Source organism: Periplaneta americana, chromosome 11 (genome assembly GCF_040183065.1).
Source record: "Periplaneta americana isolate PAMFEO1 chromosome 11, P.americana_PAMFEO1_priV1, whole genome shotgun sequence".
In the NCBI taxonomy this organism is placed as follows: domain Eukaryota; kingdom Metazoa; phylum Arthropoda; class Insecta; order Blattodea; family Blattidae; genus Periplaneta; species Periplaneta americana.
This window is the reverse complement of record NC_091127.1, coordinates 110,665,255-110,688,157: the sequence shown is the minus strand read 5'-3', so window position 1 is coordinate 110,688,157 and position 22,903 is coordinate 110,665,255. Positions and strand designations below refer to the sequence as shown.

Here is a 22,903-nt window from a genome sequence, read left to right as displayed (position 1 = left end):
CTTAATTGACCAGTGAGATTTTAAACTTAAGTGTTGCCCATTTTTGACCAGAGGCCTGCATAATAACGTGGCGATCTCTGTCACTTAGAGTTGAATAAGGAGTATTGGCAAGTTTCTATATTCATTTTTATTCATGAGCAAAGAGATCTTCTACTACATGTCCAAGCAACAGCAGTGAACTGGGTCAGTGTGTATAGTCTAATTATTTTTACATTGGTACTTGCGGTTACTCCAAATTGCTACTATCTGGGAGTGATTTTTTTTCTTTCCCTTATTTAGATTGTCGAATTCTGTTCTAAGAGTGCATTGATCTCGTATTCATTTTAATAAAACATTGCCAGTAACATCTTATTAATAAGAGGTGCTTTATACCTGCTTATTGTATTCTATGTGCGTCTATATCTTATTGACATGGAAAATTTTTTGCATAGTTATTTCATAAATATTTTTCTTAAATATGTAAGTTGTTTTTATTACTGTATTATTTATTATGTGCTTACTTATAAACAGACATCGGATTCTAGGGCAAATGCCTATTTTGTTTCTTTAGGAGAAAAGTAAAAATAATTATTAATATTTGTGTTTCATTGAAATTGAAAGGTATTCAAAGAGTTTTATAGTGCCCTAAAATGCCCTAAAACGGTTATTAGAGCCTAATTTGTTAATATTCGCCTAAAAATGCCTAACTCACTGTAAAGTTTCGCATTTTACTCTTACTTTTTATAATTTATACATGCATTCACTGCGAAATTTAAGGCATTTAAAAAGTGGAAAGTTTGCTTCACACCGGCCATGAAACCATTGATAAAGGAAACAAAATGTTTTGAATCTCACGACACTCGCAATAGATTTCACCGAATTTAACATGTTTGGAGGCATAAATGCCGACAAAGAACCAACCTTAGTTTTGAAGCAGGCAACAATCACAACATGTGCTGCTACCGATTCAGAGATATACTATACTATAAAAATGACTGTTTTCGGTCTGAAACCGATTAGCTGTACTGCCCTTCAGAGTGTCATAAAATCACAATTTTTGGAGAAAGAGTGTTTTTGAAATATTTATGAAAAGTCGTAAAACTGCGAATTAGTAGGGTAAACCGTTACAAAATATTTAAAAGAATGGCCCTCCTAGTGTTAACACTACCAGGAAATGCAACAATAAGTGGAACTTTGTATTTTTGTCCAATTGAATCTCAATAACAATGGTTCATTTGAATGCTCGTTAACAGTTGCTCTTTCCTTCACCTTATTTGTGTTGAGAAGTTTTGAGCGGTAGGACGTTTTCCTGTGAAGTTTAACGCGATAATGCCGAAAAATATAAGTGCAAAATCTACATTGATCCGGAAATGGCTAACAGAATATTCAGAATTCACTTATGATGGAAAAATAATATTCTGCAAGATTTGTAGCAAACAGGTATGTAACAATAGTTGAAATATATAAATTCTATTAATTTTAATGAGTAGGCCTATAATATTTATACATTGACTGAGCTATCCTGAGGTATAATTCTTTTTAAGACCTCTACACTTTAACCTTTTAAATTCCGATATTTAAAGTATTTGCAGGTCATTAAAATTTTGATTGTTCGAACCCACTAACTTTGTGATAGAAATACGGCAATACAACAATTAGGATTTTATTTTAATTCAGTTTACTTTACATTTTTAGATTTCACAAGAAAAGAAGTGCCACCTAAAGCATCATGTGCAAGGAGCGGCTCATAAGGCTAAAGCTCAGCAGAAAAATCAACTGCAACAAACTTTACTAACACAGCCCACTTCAATCTCAGCAGCAATTTCTATGCTGATTTAACCAGAGCGTTTGTTTCTGCTAACATTCCCTGGAATGCAATTGAAAATCCGGTTTTAAGGCAGTTTTTACAAAAATACTGCAAACAAAATATCCCATCTGAGTCGACCCTAAGAAAAAATTACTTAGACAGAATATACAATGAAACTTTAGCTTCCATTCGGGAGGATATAGGTGATTCTTACATATGGGTCTCTGTGGATGAAACCTCAGATCCTATGAATAGGTATATAGCAAATATGGTAGTAGGAAAACTTAGTCCTGATGGACCTTCGATTCCACACCTCGCATGTGTTAAGGAACTTTCGAAAGTGAATAGCCAAGCCATTGCTTATTTTGTAAATAAAGGCCTACAGTCTTTATACTCAGGTAATATAGACGATTCTAAAGTTCTGTTGTTTTGTACTGATGCTGCCTCATACATGGTTGCTGCAGCTCCACTTCTTAAAACATTTTATCCTAACCTCACGCATGTAACCTGTCTAGCACATGGCCTTCACAGGGTTTCTGAAACAATCCGGAATGAATTTCCTCTTCTCAATTCGTTTATTTCTAACACAAAAAAATGTTTTTGTAAAGCCCCATCCAGGATTTCAATATTCAGAGAGAACTTTCCAGATATCCCACTCCCACCTCAGCCGGTTGTTACACGATGGGGAACCTGGATTCAGTCAGTGGTGTATTATTCTAAGTATTTTAAAGAAGTGGTCACAGTTATTGATAAATTACCTGAAACTGATAGTGCAGCGTGTGTGAAAGCAGTGAAAGATTGTCTGAATGACTCACGAGTGAAAAACGATATTGCCTACATAACATCAAACTTTTCTTTCATACCTGCAAGCATTGAACAATTAGAACGTGAAAAACAATCTCTTTGTAGCCAAATAGCAATAGTAAAGGAAGCTCAAGTGAACATACATTCTGCTTTGGGCGAAACTGGGAAAAAAGTTAAAAATAAGTGGGACAACGTATTAAATAAGAATGTAGGATTTTCATTGTTGGAAAAAGTATCAAGAGTGATATCGGGGGAAAGTGTAAATGTTCCAGTAAGTATTGATGTTTCTATTGTACCTAATTTAAAATTTGCGCCTTTCACATCAGTTTCGGTTGAAAGAAGTTTTTCTGCTTTCAAAATGATTCTCAGTGACAAAAGGCAAAGGTTAACTGTGGAGAATTTAGAAAAAATTCTGGTGGTGTACTGTGCAGATAATTATAATAAAGTCTGAGCATGGAACTGAATTTCAATAACTTAAAATGAGTAATCTTGATATCAATAATCATTATTTCATTAGTTTCAATATATTAAATTTGTGCAGCTCTGTTTATAAATATAATATAGTATTCTTTTTTAATGTTTAAACATACTTTTTTGTACGTATTTTAGTGTATAACTAAAAATTTCAGTGAAAGAAATAAGTGTGATACCTTTATGTGCCTAAAATGCCTATTTTCATTAAAATAGAGCCTAATTTTACAAATTGTGAGCTTATTTTAGGCGCCTAAAACTGCAATTTTTAGTGCCTAAAAATCCTATGTCTACTTATAAAGCAATAATTTCGATAGTATAACTCACTAACATGAAGCCGGAACAGGAAAGCTCCCCTAATCCTTGAAGAGTTGATGAAGATAATGAAGTCACAACTCAATGAGGTCCCTGGTCTGGAGTAACAGTTGGCATGCCTGACTGTGAAAAGGGCGGGCCTGGATTCAAATCCTGATTGGGGAAAGTTACCTGGTTGAGGTTTTTTCCGGGGTTTTTCCTGAACCCAATAACAGCAAATTCTGGATAACTTTCGCGCCCTGGACTCATTTCACTGACATTATCACCTCCATCGCATTCAGATGCTATGTAACCATATCAGTTGAAAAAGCGTCGTAAGATAACCAATTAAAAAACAAAAACAAAAAAACAACTCAATGTAAGGACATGATATAATTATTAAGGTGCAATGAGTAAATTAATTCTATTAATAATATCTCATAAAAGCAATGTAATCATTCAAGGGCACAAATTCGAACTAAGGGCTCGATATTTAATAAGTGTAGCCAGGTTATGGCTTATGCAGCTGATGTTGTAATAACAGGTAGAAGGGTTCAAGATATAGAGGAAAAGCTGATGGCATTGGATGTACAAACCAAAATATTGGGATTTGAAGTCAGTGTTTCTAAGTCTAAATATATGAAAATAACAAAGAACACAAGAAGAATTAATCCTAACAATAACACTATCAAGATAGGAGATTATTCCTTCGAAAAAGTATAAGAATTTATTTATCTTGGTTCGCTGTTAAATAATAATAACGAATCAAAAGATGAAATACAAAGAAGAAATTCAGCAAATAGGACATACTATGCGCTTTTACCCTTAATTAAAAGCAACATAGTATCAAGAGAAATAAAATTGAGGGTTTATAAAACCTTAATACGATCAGTTTTAATATATGAGGCTGTGACATGCACTTTAAATAAAGATATATGCACATAAATCGCCATATTTGAAAGGAAAATTTTGAGAAGGATTTTTGGGTCTGTGAAGATGGATGATAGATGGAGAAACAGATACAACAAGAGCTGTATGAAATGTACAAGGAAACGGATATAGACTCTTTTGTAAGACTATCAAGATTAAGGTGGTTAGGGCATATAGGACAAATGGAAGCAACAAGGAGGGTCGGCATGATTTTAAATAATTACCCGGATGGCACCAGGTTGAGAGGAAGACCACGATTCAGATGGTGAGATTGTGTAAACCGAGACTTGTCAAGGTTTGGAGTAAGAAATTGGAGACGATGTGCAGAGGATAGGGATGGAAGAGATTCATCGAGGAGGTTAAGGCCCTTCTGGGCTGTTGCACCAGTTAAGAAGAAGAATCATACAAGGTTTTGTATAAAAATGATAAATGGACAGACATAATATGGTCAAATCAATTTTTCACATAAAATAGCAGTGCCCCTTGGCATGTAATGTTTTCAAATATGTACACGTTTAAATCCTTAGTTAAGGAATATTTAACATATTTCAGATGTTATTGCCATCCACAAAATTATCTACCACGGTTATCACTTTTTTCAACACTCTCAATGAGTCCTAGTTAAAATTACAGATCCTAATAAATGTGGATGGTTCAAATTCGATCTGAACTTTATTTTTTCCATAGATTAAAATAATAATATGTATATTCAGTTGAGGAAAACCATGGAAAATGTCTCAACCAAAGCCGTTGGCATCGGGGATCATACCCAGTAACTCCAAAATAAAAGTCCAGTGCGTGACCCATCGTGCTCAGTCACGTAATTATTATTGCATTATATATGTAATGAAAAATATAATATTTTCACTGCACTCTTTATTTCCTTTGGTAATGAATTAATCTCCTTTGTTGCAGTTACTCATGAACCTGATTCTATCACACCAGATAAACTCGGATCTGCTGCCTAACACCAGCACAGCATTGTTTGTGCTCATCTGTTGTTACCAGGTATGTCCACCTAGTAGTACCTTAAAAAAATCGATGTCACATTCTCATGTTTTATGCATTTCTCGACAATTCAGTCCTTTTAGCATGTTGCGAATATTCCTGTTTACTATTTATTTTCTTGAACTGTTGTTTGTATGACATGCTTGTACATAAATGATTTACTTGCATAACAATAAAATGATGACCTTTTGCTTGCTGGTTTGAACAAAAAAGGTGTTCTTATAATTCTATAAAGTAAGGTACCTATTTTACTTAATTAATACATTATGCTTTTTAAGTAACTTCGTGCTTTTTACCCATCATTTGTAAGAAGAGGAAATTTAGTGAAACATAGTGGAACACGTGTCAGCGAATAGCTGAATACACTACAAAGATAGATAGTATAAAGTAGTATTCGTGTATTATAATCATTTCTGATATTTTTCTTTCAATTTATGAAAATTTGTATTTAAAGTTGGTGTACATGTTGAGATATGTTAATGACTTATAATTAGATTTCAAACATATTCCTTTCTTTTGAAATATCCATCAGTACCACCAGTCAAGCCATTGCAAAACTAATTTCTTTTGTGGAAATCTACACATGTGCAACAAGAGGGGAGGGGGGAGGGGAGTGTTAATCCAGTTCTTTATGAAAGAATTTTCATTCAGTACAAATGTCACTTTATTCTATATACTGTAATACAAAAATTCTTGAAGAAAATTGTTACAGCTGATTTGGACCAAATCACTATTCCTTGTTTTTGATTACAAATAAAGATCCATTTATTATTTTACTGGTATTAAAAGGTCTATTTCATATGTTTTGTACCCAAATAAATTCCCCCATAGATACTGAATGTTAACAAAATTCATTCAGTAGTTTAGAGAAATCACTGCACATAAACAGACAGATAGATGACGTATCAGAAGTCTTTTTTTATATCAGGAATTCTGAAAACGTGTATTTAAATGAAAATCTTGGAATATTTTTTTTGCAACACGATATTTCCTCTCTATGCTTTATATGAAGAGAAAGTAAAAATAATTATATACACTATTATTGTTATCCTCATCCTCCTCCTTCGTCTCCTCTTCCTCCTCCTTCTCCTCCTTATCACCACTACCACCACAACCAACGACAAAAAGCAGTGAGGTACTCTATTACGAAGAGGTCCGTGAAGTTTCAGGTGTAGAATTACGTCAACAGAGTTCATGTAGTGAGAAAGAAGTAACTTTTGCTGAAGGAAGTTCGAAAGAAATAAAGATTTTGAACAACTTAATTCATTTTTTTCAAATTTTACAGAGTTCATACAAGGTAGGACCTATATAAGAGTTAACAGAGATATCGTGTGGTAGTTAGGCTCGAAGTCAATTGCTCGGGAAGATATGGAAGGCATCAATTCACTGTGGTTCCTGCGATACTTAGACACCAGAGAGATAATGGGCCAGTGTTAGGAGAAGTAGGAGACATATGGGAAAACTTGATTGTTATAAGACATGACTTGACACCAAAGAGATCATGCGTCATGATAGGAGAAGTAGGAAATGTATGGGGAAACTTGATTCATGGAGACATTGCGAGTAAAGACCATGTTGATCGTGGTGTCACCGAGCATTTTTTCATTACATGCAGCTCCGAAATTTCACCTCTAAGGAACGATTAGATAGACCTAGAAGAAATGATTCTCTGTTGAACAGCACTTTCCTAACCCTCCTATGACACATATGTACTTCTCGAGTTGTGAGCTTGTGCAGCTATGCAACAAGGTTTTGGTACCCCAACATGCGCCCCCCACAACTTGTGCCAGAATTGCAGATCACGATCGAAACTTCCACTTTCAAACCATATATGGCGTTAGTAGTTTCCATTTCGTCCAACTCAGTGATAACTCTGTGATACACGTCTTTCTTACATCAAACTATGAAGTGTCATCTCTGAGGAACGATCAGACAGATACATCTTTTGAGTATGATGTAAGCCTAAATCTGCACTGTAAATATATTGTAATAAAATAGATATTAACGTAATTTAAAGTATAATATAGGCCTAAGCCTAAATCTAAGTACATATTGTCTGTCCTCTTTTTTCGAACAATGTCCTCGTTTTTTAAACTTTGTGTCCTCCTTTTTTATCGATGTAAATCTGGTCACCCTAACTGGTGTCAGCTCAGATCATTGCAAGTGTGAGCCGAGATGGGGTATAAAAGAGGTAATCTTGTGATTAACTGTGATATAATCTGTCAGCAATTGTCATTAGCTTACTACTAATCATTTCGCATAGGTACACTATTCAGCTGTGTACAAGGAGTTCAGTTCTTGAGATTTCGTTATTGTTTATATTTAATTGACTTAACTCAGTCATGTCTCAACAGGTTCTTCGGTATGGCAACTTCTCAAAAGAAAGGAAAGACAAGACATAATGAAGCAATGATATTTCATTCATGAATATTGCGACGAATATTTTCTGAAGCATAGTAGCCTCACTATTGTCTATAAGGAAGTCACATGCTTTTCTTCGGCGAATCATAACAGTATTCCCCAGACTTGCAATCTCCTGAGCTTGTACTAGTCTTGACTGATGATGATGTATTTTTGGACGAAAATTTTCCAACTATCATTCTTTCCAGATTGAAGTAAACCTGGTGACTTTGTCGAACTGAGTTTTTGTATATAGCACAGCCTTACGACATTCAACCAATCCATTGTTGTCAGCTAGGTTTGAACCTGCAAGCTTGTAATCATTAGATGGGTGCAGGTTAAGCTTATCTTACTAAGTTTGTATATTTATTTTCAGGACGATTACCAGCAATTAGTTCAAGGACTTTTGAACTCCCAGCAGGATCAAGTGGTGGGTGAGAGACTTGCCAAGGCTTTCACTGAACTCACAACAAACCTCGCACTTAACACTGAACGACAAAATAGAGTCAAGTTCCGGGACAATTTTGAGAAGTTCATTGTCAACGTTCATGGTTTCTTGCTTGTCAAGTAATCTTATTTGTACGCTTGCATTGCCACGTGTTGAAATAGCGAAACAGGTATTTTGTATATTTTATACTTAAGTTATTATTTTTTTGAGATGACTGTATTCTTTAACTGTAATCTCTCTCACTACATTTCAGCTACATAACATTTTCATCGTTTGTCACTTTCATTTACATGTTGTCATTGTTTACTCTTTGTAATATTTTGAAAGTTTACAAATAAATAATAGAACTAGAAATTTCTTTTGTTACATACTCGCATTTGAAGAAGAATTACCGGTTCTAATAACACTTTATTCTATGGTTTCCTTTTCAGAATATTATACAGGATGAATCAAAAGTCTGGAACCATATAAATATCTTCCATATGCTTGATTTTCGATTACTATTGGTGTTACCAGTATTTGCAAGACACATTCGATTCTAGCCCTCAGCTATCTCAAAAGCCGCCATTTTCACTGCAACTTGAAAATTTTAAATGGAAAGGGGGTCATGTAGGTACTCAAAATCATGTGAAATTTTCTGAGAAAAACAATGGTGCAATCTGTTTTGAGATATCTCTAATCGTTTTCAAGTTATTTAAAGATAACTGTCATAATGACACAAACATTAGTTACTGCATTTACAGATATTTTGTAACATGGTATGGTACTAAGGAGGCTTTGGAAAAGGTGTTTTTATGTAATTCTGGTAATTAACTTTTCCTCCTTTACTGTTTGGTTAACCTGTGACAGTTTCAATGCATTGCTGTGATTATTTGAAGCTTTCCTGTAACAAATTTCTTGACTTTCGTGATGGCATTATCGAAAGAGAAAAGAATTGATATCATTCTTCATTCTGGTAGGTTAAGCCACAGAAATGTTGCAGCAGACTGAACAAATAATTTTCTGGACATTGGATTGGTCAGCGTGGGCCAGTAGAATGGTTGGCCAGGTCTCCAGATTTAACACCCCTTGATTTTTTCTTTCGAGGTTACATAAAGAGCTTGATATATGAAGAGAAAATTGAGAATGTGGCTAGAACATTTTGTAGCATTTCCGGGGTGACTTTAGCACAGGCTTCAATGATACGGTTCTGTAAATGTTCCACATTCTCAATTTTCTCTTCATCCTACTGCTGTTTAAAAAAACTTTCCAAATTGTCTCTGTTTTCAGACGCGATTTACTTTGATTTTATTATTATTAAGTTAACATCAGAGACCTTAACAATTATTTATATCATAGGCTATGTCGTTATTTCGTTAATTGTAATAAAGGATTGGTGACAGACAAAACTGCTAATATTTGATTTTTTCTTTTTCTCTCCATTAGATGAAGAGAAGATCGTGCTCGTAGTTTTTCTGCCATTTTAAAGCTGCATTGCTTCATTCTTGATTTTGATTTAAGCAAAGAGTTTTAAATTCGGAAACAGAATTATTTGTAGTGGCAGTAGCATGTTGGTTAGGTAGCCAATGTAGGTATTATCAGTGCTGTAGTTGGGCCAGAATGCACCGGAATACAGTTCCAGTATTAATAATATAGGAAACGACTGATGAAGCAATTTAGGAGCTCATGAAATAGCCGAGTTCTGGTAAATTTTTTTTTTCAACTATGGCACTGCGTATAACATTGTATAACATTTATGTTGCAGGCTTTGTGTTTTAATCTTTTTTTTTAACTTAATACGATTGTGCCTGTTATCCTTCTGATTCCTAATGTCATTAGACTATTATTGAATCAGTTTCGACATGTGATGCAGCCAGCTCAAACAGCTGGATGATGTTGTTCACGAGCTGTCTAGCCACTTGTGAACGAACGAGCTGGCAATCAGCTCACGAACAAATTGACTCTTTTGAACAACTCACTTTTGAGAGCACGAGCTGAAGAGTTAGCTTGTGCCAAAGAGTTGGTTGGACCCATCACTACTAGCAAACTGGAGATAAGATTGAGGTTATGATTACACAGGCATAACTTGAGAATTTAAAAACAAATACTATGACACAGAATGCATAATCCATGAATTCCTGAAAATTGACAGTTTCTAAATCCATTTAGGGCCTTAAACTTCACTTTATCGTAGTAAGCAAATGTCTCTTGTTCAGACAAATTATAGCGCTATGTGATGTACAAGGTTGGTCTTCACATATCTTGAATCTTAGCTTAGTTTTTAGCTAAGTTACTACTAAAGTGTAAGTTAAGTTGTGACTAAATTCTGCGTTTTCTAGTACTGAAGTCGGAAGTGAAGTTGAAGTGATGTTTCCAAATATGGTCCAGGCTCTGTCACATTCAGCATTTGAGAGAGCTGCATGTAGCCCACTCAGCTGGGCTGAACTGAGCTTATCTTTTATTTTGTCTTGCATACTCCGCCCTAGAGGGCTGTACTATCTACCATGAATTAATTAATTCTAAAATAGGTAGTTTGCTAGTATTATAGTAGTATCACCGCTGAAACCATGTTGCTATGTTCGTTGTTTTCCAACTAAATCTGTTTTTTCTGTATTTCTTAATTTCTAAGATACAGCAATTAAATATCCGACTTTAGCTGTTTTACACTTCTACTTTAATTATTTTATTATAACATTTACTATTGTTAATGTAGGACTTCAGTTGTTTTCCACTCACAGTTTAGTTTCTTTTTCATCATGAGTGTTGGCAACAGATGAAGCCGTAGATGATTTTCATATTTGAACTGTGAAAAGAGCCAGCTGCATATGAACAGTACCCAACATAATAACAAACATGGGAGCCAGCAGTGTACCCATCAGAGCACCAAGCTTGCTGGCCAGCAAGGAAACAAGCACTGTATCTTGTGCAATGACTATCTGGCCATCAACAGAATGATTTATGGTATACAGAAATTTGCCCATTGCTTTATAGCTAAATATAGTATAAATTTACTTCGAAAATACACTGAGGAAATGCAGTGTTTAAGAGCTGATCCAGAAGCTATAAGCTGGCATCCCGTCACCGGACTGGCTCCCTCCTGGCTAGCAACCAGTTGGGAGGTTAAAAGTATAGGCTTTCAAGTCTTGTGCAATAAATAGCTGGACAGATAGACAGAAAACAAAACCATAAAAGGCCATTTGATGCTTGTTAGGATGATGATGATGATGATGATGATGATGATGATGATGATGATGATGACGACGACGACGACGACGACGACGACGACGACGACGATTATGATGATGATGATGATGATGATGACTGTCCGTTCATAGAGGCAAATAACTCCATTGGTATTTGTCAAGATGATGGTGGTGATGATGATGATGATGATGATGATAATAATAATAATAATAATAATAATAATAATGATTTATTTAACCTGGCAGAGTAAAGGCGATATGGCCTTCTCTAACACTCGACCAGGAGTAAAAACTGCGTTATAGAAACACTACAAATTTACAAAGTATACACAAAACTGAATAAGATAATAATAATAATAAAATGTAAACAACAAGTAAGAAGAAATCAGACATAATATATAACATACAGAAAGAAAGAAAAAAGCATAATAAAATGTGAACAGCAGGTCAAAAATAAATGAGGCCTACAAAGTATAAAAAAATAAGACAATTATTGATGATGATGATAATAATAATAATAATAATAATAATAATAATAATAATAATAATAATAATAATAATAATAATTATAATAATAATAAATAAGAATAGTAATGATAATAATAATGATAATAATAATAATAATAATAATAAATAAAATAATAATAACAGGCCTAATAGCAATAATAATACTAATAGTAGTAATACAATAGTGCAGTACAAAGCAGGCGCGGATCTAGAATATAATAATAGGGGGGGGGGGGGGGGCTAATAATAATTGAGGGGCTAGGTGCAAGAAGGGCATTTTAGAGGATGTGCCCTTTTTGAGTAAAACGCTTTATTGTGTTCTCTGATCTGTTATGCATATGATCACAAAGTTGTAGTTCAATACTGTAATCATAGAGGTCAGGAGTACCAGTACCCAAAATGTAAAGACATGCATAGATAACATTATTACGGTTTGAATTTCCAACATCAATTTTCTCAAAACTTGCATTTGAGAGAAGTGCCTTTCTTGCACCAACCCCTCAATTAACATATGAATACAGTAGTATAATCATAGCACAGAACAATGGAATTAAAAACAAATAAATAAACCACAACAATATTGTCACTCTTAGGTTCTAAGTCTTCAGTTAGTTCTAATTCTAAAGGAAATGGTGACTGGAATGGAAAGTCGATTAAATGTTACTTACAGTTTAACGAAGCTGAAGTCGTCTGGGATGTTTTACTTTGGTTAACCTCTTCAACAATTTTCTTTTCAATAATGGTGCCACAACAGTTTATGAGATCGTTTTGCGTTGTTTTGCTTGTTAGAGAAGAGTTTTTGGGGGCATTTTTAAGATGAATATGCAGAATCTGATCACCGGCATCAACGCGATATTTAAGAAGCTCCTTGGAATTACCTTCGTTTTGATTTTCGCTTTCCAAGTCAATCGCACCATCATTCCTGTGTCCTCTTAATGGAATATTTTGTCGGCCGCACAAAATAATTGTTTTTACTATTGGGACAAGTTTCATCCTGTTTTCGCGCACTGTTTGTAACACTTCATTATTCAATTGAACCAGAATGTTCTCTACCTTACCTTCAAACACTCCTTTAAAGTTGTCACATTTTAAGAGAGCAGTTTTGTGATAACTGTTCTCTGAATGTCTCCTGAATATTTCAGAGGCCTTTTTGAATTTCCTTAGAGGTTTCGTAACTAAATTATGTAACGTAACTTTGCTTTGCCCTCCCTCTATAGGTCCGAATAAAACGCACACGTGACAGAACGCACCTTTATCCTTCTTACTGTAAGACAGCCATGGAAATCTTTTAAGCCACGCATGCTGAAATTGTCTAGACTGTCCCGATTCTAGTGTCCTCGGAAATGGATATTTTTCGTCTGGAACCCATGGATTTGTTAGAGCTTTGTATTTTATCTCGTCACTGCATATTTCTTTTTCCACTAAGCAACCAATATCTAATACATTATGAGTCGTCGAACTAGCGTCATCACTTCACCGCACATAACCGATTCCACTGTTACGGTATTAACAGGCATACACTTTTCTTCATCAGTTGTATCATTGTCATCCGTACTGCACTTTTCTTTCACTTCACCACACGGCTTCTTGACGAATTGTAAGATATTTGTTTGAAACTTACGTTCCGACATTTTATAATTTCTTATAACTGTTACACTAAATAATTCACCTGTGCGGACTGATCACTTCTCGTCTCAATTCAAAAGTCGAATGTAGTGGCTATTGTAAAGTACGATAACAAATATATTGGTAGCAGCCTAGCTGCAGTGTGGTAGGGGTGGTTACCGTTAGATTTCCGTTCCGAAGTCCGAGCTATTGTTAAACCCCATGGTAACGACCCCTAAGGAATGTGACCACTTACCTGATCTATTCACTGCGAACTGTAAAGAGAGTTTGTATGCGAAAGTAAAATAGCAAAATAATATGAAGTTTAGAGAGTGAAGAAATCATATAAGTTATATGAATGAAAAAATAATGCTTTGTACATTTTAAATTAAAAAAAGTCTTTGAATTGATAGGGGTGTCTATAGCCCCCCAGACCCCCCCTTGTATCCGCGCCTGGTACAAAGCATACAATGAATACAATATTTTTAAGTATACACAGTAAGGAAAATTATGTTTATATATAGCTCAACTTATCACATTAGAGATATACCATTATCGGAAAATATGAAAACAAAAATATAAAATAAGTTAAATATCACTAGAACATAAAAAAAATGTGAATACGTGGAAACATGCAATACAACACTTGTCATTATACTAAGTTAGTTTGGCAACTCGTCATAAGATAATTTTCTAACTTGGATTTGAAAGATTTCAATGTTCGGCAGCCCTTGACTTCAGGCGGCAGAGAGTTCCAGTGACGAGAGGTAGCAACAGTGAAAGATGAGGAATACAGAGATGATGTGTGAAGTGGAATTTCTAGCGTGTTATCGCGTTGTGATCGAGTATTAATATTATGATAGCGAGAGAGAGTATGAAAACGAGCGAATAAATAATAGGGGGATGAAGTGTGCATAATTCGATATAGGAGAGAAAGTGAGTGCAGATTTCTCCTCTCATGTAACCTAAGCCATGATAACTTCTCGAAAGAAGGTGAGATATGATCATAGTATCGAACATTACAAATGAAGCGGACGCACGCGTTATGAACACGCTGTAGTTTCTGGGCGGAATCAATCCTGAGATCACTGAACAAAACGTCGCAATAATCGAAGTGAGGTAGAATGAGTGTCTGTACCAGCGTCTGTTTTAATTTAGATGGATAATGATACAATCTTTTTAGTGAATGGAGAATAGAGAATGCCTTCTTACATGTATATTTAATATGCGTATCCCAACTAAGATTAGATTCGAAATGCACTCCGAGATTTTTTATGGTAGAGCTAAACGGGATGATTGTTTTATCCAGTTTCACAGGTGGAATATTCAGGTCGTTGACTTCAGGAATTAATCTACGGTTCGCGAACAGAATAGCCTGTGATTTACATGCGTTTAGGTTAAGCCCAAATTGTTGAGACCAGGAAGAGATGGAATCAAGATCTTCATTAAGACTATTAATGCTATCATTTAGTGCCTCAGGACGCGCTGAAATATACAATTGAACGTCGTCTGCATATATTTGATATCTGCAGTCCTTAAATGATTTAGAAATTCCATTTATATAAATAGAGAAGAGCAAGGGGCCTAATACTGATCCCTGAGGAACTCCTGTATCTACAGAACGCCAGGATGAGAAACGATTATTAGATATGACACGCTGCTGGCGGCCAGTAAGGTAGGAGTACATCCAGGTGATAGCACTATCAGAAAGGTGTAGTGTTTGTAGTTTAGTCAATAGTAGATCGAAGTCAACAGAATCAACGGCTTTGCTATAGTCCAATAAAACTAGTACAGTAGCCTGTCGTTTATCCATGGCTGCGCATATGTCCTCAGTAATATATGATGATGATGATGATGATGATGATGATGATGATGATGATGATGACGATGACGATGACGACGATGATGACTGTCCGTTTACAGAGACAAATAACTCCAAGTAAACACAGATAAGGTACTCTTGCTAGTATGCAAGTAGCAAATAGGGTTAACCAAAATCAGATCTTGAGTATGAAGCAATGTAAAGAGTAATATAGGCATTGAATAGGTAAATATATTTCGCCCTTTTGTGAAGTGATGTTATGTGTCTGTGTTGAAAGTTTTGGTGAAATGTTATCAATGTCCTATAGAAAGATATATAAAAATAATACACTCTGCAGTTATATGCAGAAACTTCTATAATAATAGTTGCGAAATTAAAATAATGTAACCTTATGGTTTTTGTCAAGAGATTTCAGACGAACTGCTGCTGGGTTCTTCAGTTTTTTTTTTCTGTTATGTTGTCCAACGCTCACATTTTTGTTTATACTTTTTCAATGGTATGTTGTACACATTTTTTCCACCACATAGTATTGTTTGCTGCTTTTGCCATTTCATCTGTTGCATTATTTACATAGGCTTCTTATCGCATTTTTTTTTTGTAATATTCATTTTTTTCAGCAAGCCATTTTCAAGCGGAATATTTTTAGATTTTAGTCATTTTTCAGTTTGTCATTTGTTCCAAGACATACTGCTTAGATACCAGAGAACTTATATCATACTTCAGCTTGTAATGAATTAAAAAAACGAAATAAATAGTTTTTATTAAAACTTTCACCCCAAAGCCATTTAAATGTTTGCATAAAGTGAAAACTTTATCAGTTTCTAAGCTATGAAAATTTTCCTGATTGTACAAGGAAAAATGTTGATTCTCAAATATTACTTCGACAAAAAAGTTGTTAGGTACAAATTCTGATGCATTATTCTCAATTTTCATTTACACACACTAACACTATATCTGCCATACAATACTGTTCCCAGCAATCCACTTTTGTATCACGCATTTCGAAGCATTCCATCATGCAGAAATATATGCCCTACTGTTTTGCAATAAATAGTGATGTACTTTTGTACCTTGCCAGTGTAACATTCTGAATCATTCATAATTTCGAAAAATATATGTATTTAGACCGCATATTGATGGCTAAGAAGTGATACCGCACATCTGTAAATTTGCAGGTGAATGAAAAAACTGTTTTAAAAATTAATTTTTCTCAAAATAAACGAACTTTTTATATATGCTTCTGCTTTACAAGATCTTCTACTCGAGGACAATATATTAGTTAACTTTCCAATTTTGTAAATATAATAATAATAATAATAATAATAATAATAATAATAATAATAATAATGTAGTTAATCTAAATAATAATGTACTTAAACTAAATTACCATTTTGTAGATACAAGGTACCGGATCACTTCTTAGCCATCAATATATTTCACGTTCATACTGAGTCCCAATCTCTTTTGCTTGGACTGTGTTAGAGTGTCATTTAATCTGAATTATTAAAATGATACCTAAGCATTCATTGACATATATGCAGTATTTAGTCTAGTGTCATAAATTTCTAGCTTTGTTATTTGTTACGAAAGCAACATCATGGAAAGAGAGACAGAGGCCAAATATTCACGAGATACCACATATGAATACCATATATCAGAGAACTGTTTTATAAACTTAATACCGTATTAGAAACCCAGAGGTAATATCAAACAGAAGCTCGTGTCTGTACCTCAGTTACTTTTGATGCAGCAGATTAAGTTCGTCATATTCCATAATGGTATTACCATGATCGGGCAGACAGTATTAATAAATGGGAAAGCGAAAATCTCGAGTGCAAAAAAAGGGGGGAGGGGAGAAAAATAAGATTTTTTGTTACATATTATTTATGTAGTTTTATATAATGTTACAGAACTGGCCAAGCTCAAAATTTATTTTTAAACAAAAGAAATTCAGGAAGTGCTCCGCCAGTAGATATAAAAAATATGTATCCACAATAAATAAATTGAGCATGCATTTATTGTATAGAAAACATACCTTTACGTCTTCAATATCAGGCGTTATAATTATTTTACAGAGAATTTTGAAGATAACTCAGTACACATTTCTGAATGATTGTACTCATTTATACAACTATTACACAACATTTGTGAAGCACATAAATTTTGTGGAATTATATTAGGACTGAAAATAATACCGATGCTCTAGTTCATACATTAAATGTAACAGTTACAATCAAACATCAATCTTGTGACTGTACATTACATAAATATCTCGGTATCAATCCATGAAACAAATACATGAACAAAATAGATTGCTAAACACTAGGGCTGTGTGAACTTTATATTTGAGTTTCGAAGTCATTTGTGCTGTTAGCATTAATTTTAACCACCAAACTGAGAAAACGTTACTGGTACTGTAAAAGAAAATGCTGAATTATAAATATTGTTATTAGTAGTTAAAGGATAAAAATCATTATTTATGTACTGGTATGGAATGTAAACTGTATCTTTACTATTTGACACCTTTTCTTTCTCTTAAGGTACCTAGCTGTTTTTTTTTTTTTTTACCACATATCTTATATTCATTTCTGGAGTATAAATTATAATTTTGTATTATATCATACTTCTGGTTTATTTTAAAAAGTGCACCATTACATCACCTATATAGCTAAGAGAGTAAGTTGTTCAAATAGAAGATGGTGGTGGTGATTTAAAAAAATTATATCTATTACCTGTAGTTACTTTATTGGTACCGTATCACAAAATCTAAAAAGCTGTCTTTACACATCTCATATAGTACGAAAAATGTTAAATATAAAACAACAACCTTAAATTTGTATTTACAAGGATATTAAATTTCTGAATGTGTAAAATAAAATTGAACTGCTACATTGTGTTATATAAGCAATTTGTATAAAATCTATTTTAAAAAATCGTAAATTCTCTCGATTTAAGCAGTGGTGTCATTCTAATTTTAACATCCGATTTGGCCACCAGCGTAGCTTAGTTGGCTGAGGTGCTTGCCTACCGATCCAGAGTTGCACTCGGGCGTGGGTTCGATTCCCACTTGGGCTTATGTTTTGGGTTTTTTCCTAGGTTTTTTCCAATCATAAGGCGAATGTCAGGTAATGTATGGCGAATCCTCAGCCTTATCTCGCCAAATATCATCTCACTATCACCAATCCCATCGATGCTAAATAACCTAGTAGTTTATATAGCGTTGTTAAATAACCAACTTAAAAAAACATCCGATTCTCTATACTAATAACCAAAAATCTTTGGTCGGCGGGAAAAGGCACATAAGTCAAAAAATAATAATTTTTCAGGAGAGACTTTCTTTTTGATTTACTCTTAACTGAATATAAATATAATAATGAAATTCATATATGTGAAAGTAAGACCCTTTTCAATTTAAAATACAAGAAAATTTATTATTTCAAAAATGAGAAAAAATATTAGACATATGTGATTAGGTACAACAGAAAAATCGACTTTTTTGACTTATGTGCCTTTTCCTGCCGACCAAAGAAATATTAAATAACATAATAATAAGCAGCTACAAATAAAAATTGCAGTACCGGTAACATGCTATTGCAGAATTATATATAGAGTAATATAATAACTCACAAATGCTGATTAGTGTCACGAAAGAAGGGACAACAACTACCTGGTTCTGAGCATTTGACCACACTGACAAATTGTTTGAAACATCCGAAGGTATATCTGCACATGCACTTATACCCTCTACTGTTACGTCAAGTTAATTTAACATTAAATGTTCAGCACATCACCACCACTTTGCAGCAATGCCATATTGTATTTTTGATCCAGGGAAAATACAATACTACAAAGTGATGGGAGTGAGTCTTTCCGTAAAAGACGAGTATTTTCCTTGGACAAAAATACAATATGGCATTCCTAAGAGCTGCTAGTGGTGATGTACTAAGCACACTGCACATAATATATTTTATCTTTCTTTGATATACTGTTACCACCACTACTAAAAAAATACGTGATCAACACTTAACACTCCATTGCACTACACTGATTGCTCTTTTAGAATTGGATTCAAACATAAATCCAGCTCAAATGATGCCGAACGCTGTTGGCCCAATGATCAATAATGCATTCAGTATTGGTAATACCCAACTTAATGAAAAAATAATTTATTTCATTCAAATGGAATAGAAATTGTAAGAGAAGTATTAAAAGAGGAAAACGAAGTATCTTATTAGTGTATTTTGTATTTGAAAATCTATTCATTTTTTTAAATCATGTTTTTGAATACTAGTTACATTTCATTGGTGTGTATGAGATTTTAGCATTGTGTTATGTTTACTACAATATTAAAAAGCTACAGAATTTCGTGTAAAATTAATGTTCTTCCTTTCTGTAAAGAACCTGATTTCTTAAACTTAAAATATTTAACAACCGGTTCTACAAACTGTGACAAATTTATCAAGCAGTTTGGGTGAACCAGTGCGAACTGGCTGAATAACACCACTGGATTTAAGCCTTTTCAGTTGCTGTACATCTTGTATGAGAGAAAGTACTAAAACAGCCTTCAAATGATGATGATGATTATTATTATTATTATTATTATTATTATTATTATTATTATTACTATTAATATTATTATTATTATTATTATTATTATTATTATTATTATTATTATTATTTGATAGAAATCTGAAATAATAATAATAATAATAAGAGGAAGAAGAATAATAAAATTGCCAACTTTTCTGTCAGAAAAAGTACTATCTCACTCACCTGCATTAACTTATTATAAGATGCAGAATAATGCAATAAACATTCAGAGCCTTGCTGTTATTTGATCCCACTGTAAAATGAATCAAAGTTTGGTGGTTCACACATGTATGAACTTATAATTAATCGACTTTTAAATTTTGTCAAGCTTTAATAAAGGGCAGAAAAAGAATAGACCCTTACTTCATTCAACATTAGTAATGTCTGTAAATGATTTAAATTTTAAAAGTTCACACATCCCAGCTTATTGTTATTTATTACATATACTAAATACGATTACAAAATACTAAATCTATTCTTTACTGTAACTAACATTTATGATTACTCATATTTCAGTTACAGAAGTATAAACATAATCTTACATAGTAAATACTGGAATGAATTTCATAAGCTCCATTTCATGTCACAAAATTGATCACATTATAGTACATTTTCAAGTATACAAATTTTTCTTAGTAATACATTCCTTATCAGGTATCACACACTACATGGACCTAGTCTCAACCTTACTATACTTTTCTTTATCATTAAGGTATAGGGTTATTTCTAATATCAGTTTGTATAACATAAAGTAGGTCTATCAACTTCTAAACAATGTTATTGAGATTTTTAACAAATCACTAATGACAACTGTACATATGTGAGTGGGTATTTTTATACATGTGCATGGTGTCAAATGTTCTCATAAACCTTTTCCTTTAAAAATAACAGAAAAAAATGGAAGCACATGTTTAGTTGGTACCAGTGTTTATTGTCGGAAATTGTGATGGGACATCAATCCTCATATTTTTAGCACAGTTAATATTAAGTTGGTACAAAATTTCTCACTTTAATGAAAATATGGTGCATTCACATATTTTGAAGACAATTTATATGTATAATGTAATATAAACTATACGATTTGACGATATATCAGTATGGTAACTGATAATACTGGTACATTTGTTATAAATATGTGGCTGTTCGCCAAAAGGCTAAACCATTGGCTTTCCATTGGAAATTGTATTCAAGTCCAGTGAGTTCAAGAAGAATGACGGTGTTTCGAGTAGGTTTTCACAGTCTACTCTCCCTCCCTTTGTTGGCTCTGCATTAATTATTGCTGCTAATCATAATGCTCACTTCATCATCATACGATGCAATATAGATCTATCTCCACTTAGTTAATACCATAGTTGAAATAACTTCGAAACTCTGTGATATCATTCACCAGCAATGGAAAAAATTCAGAATAAAACTCTTCTGAAGAATCCACAATTGCATTCTCCCTCATTCAAAACAAATTTGATTTGTTATTTATAATTAGCGTCGTTTTCTAAATATTCGTTCATTAATTAGTTCTGATTACACTGTAGTTTATTGGCTTATTGCATCTGCTCTCATATTTTTATACTTTGTTGTAGTTGTCTACAGTCTTACAAGACTTTGTCTTACAAAGACGTCTGTAGTTGCAATTCCGAAGATAGCCCAGAGAGATGTATCTGCAACGCAGAGAACTTGATGGGGCGAGTAACAGCTGGCCAGTAAGTTTCACCTGAGCCTTTGCAATGAGGGGTGGGATAATTCTATATAGGTACCGTAAATCTATAATATGGAACCTCTGACTTAACTTTTGTTTCGAAAGAAGCGGTGTAGTATTTTATTGTATCTTACAAGTCCATCTTCCAGGTACTTGAGATATAATGGCAAGTATGGTAACTATCCAATCACCAGGAACAACTGGTAGGATACTGTTCATGTAACCATTTATGAAGAAACTTGAATTTTGTTTCATTTTGGAAATAAATATTATTTATTATATTTTTAAATTTGACTGACTTACTGACTGACTGACTGACTGACTGACTGACTACTCAGCACTATAACCCTGTGTGAACCTTGGCCTCCTTCACAATCAGTCCCCATTCTCTTCTATTTCCAATCTTTTCTCTCCGTCTCCTCATATTCATAATTTTCAAATCTTCCATCACATTATCCATCCATCGTATTCCAGGTCTTCCTCTCTTCCTTGTTAGATAACATCTTGCTTTAAACACTTTTAGAGGTATTCTATTCGCATCCATTCATTCTAGATGACCTAGCCGTTGCAGGATTAGTGATTTTATAAATCTTACTATATCTTCTCCTTTAATAAGTTGGTTGATTTCCTCATTATATCGAATTCTCCACATGCCATTATCCAAAACAGGTTCATAAATTCTTCTCATTATTTTACGTCTGATTTTATCAATGTCCAAGTTTCTGCACCATATGTAACAGTTGGTCTTATTAATGTTTTATATATCTGTATTTTATCTGTCCTGGTTAATATTTCACTTTTTAGCAATTTCAGATTTGCAAAATATGCTTTATTCCCTGCTTGAATCTGGTCTTTTATTGTGGCACTCATTTTGATTTCATTATCCATTATATTCTGCAGATAGCAGAATTTTGCTACTCCCTTAAATACTTTCTGTTCAATCTGCAGATCACACTGAGGCTGATAATATCATGTTTTTTGTCTTTTCTATATTAATAAATTTGACTAAACTGGAATTTAATTTTAAATATACATATTAAAGAAATTTCTCTAAATGACTGTTATAATCTAGATTGAATAATCATCTCGCCAGTACAATACAAACATTTACGAAATAGTTGTTGTGATTAGTTCTTTATGCTTCTTGCCACAGTACCTCGAATTTTCTAACATCAGTTTTGTAAACCTTAATTGAAGACCTACACTCTAAATGTGCTAAGTGCCAATTTTTCAAATTTCATTTTATTCAATCTAAGGAAGAACATCCATATGAGAATATCATACTAAATTGTCTTTTTGTAGCTCAACAACTGTAAGTGACTCATTCATGTGCCAAAAGACTATGTTGTAGGTATCTCAA

The 22,903-nt window shown here is 33.6% G+C and overlaps 1 protein-coding gene across 3 annotated transcripts in view; it reads left to right on the top strand.

Moving 5' to 3' along the window:
* Nucleotides 1-9,513, top strand: part of LOC138709244 (exportin-4-like) — a 117,445-nt gene extending 107,932 nt beyond the window's left edge. Inside the window, exons 22-24 of one of the 3 annotated variants that reach the window (XM_069839884.1) lie at nucleotides 5,201-5,293; nucleotides 8,070-8,310; nucleotides 8,573-9,513. In XM_069839884.1, coding sequence (XP_069695985.1) covers nucleotides 5,201-5,293; nucleotides 8,070-8,264 — 288 coding nt within the window. In that variant the 3' untranslated portion in view covers nucleotides 8,265-8,310; nucleotides 8,573-9,513. Of the gene's footprint in view, nucleotides 1-5,200; nucleotides 5,294-8,069; nucleotides 8,525-8,572 lie in introns of those variants that run through there. The other 2 variants (XM_069839883.1, XM_069839885.1) reach the window with 2 other exon arrangements.
* The last annotated feature ends 13,390 nt before the right edge of the window (nucleotides 9,514-22,903 follow it).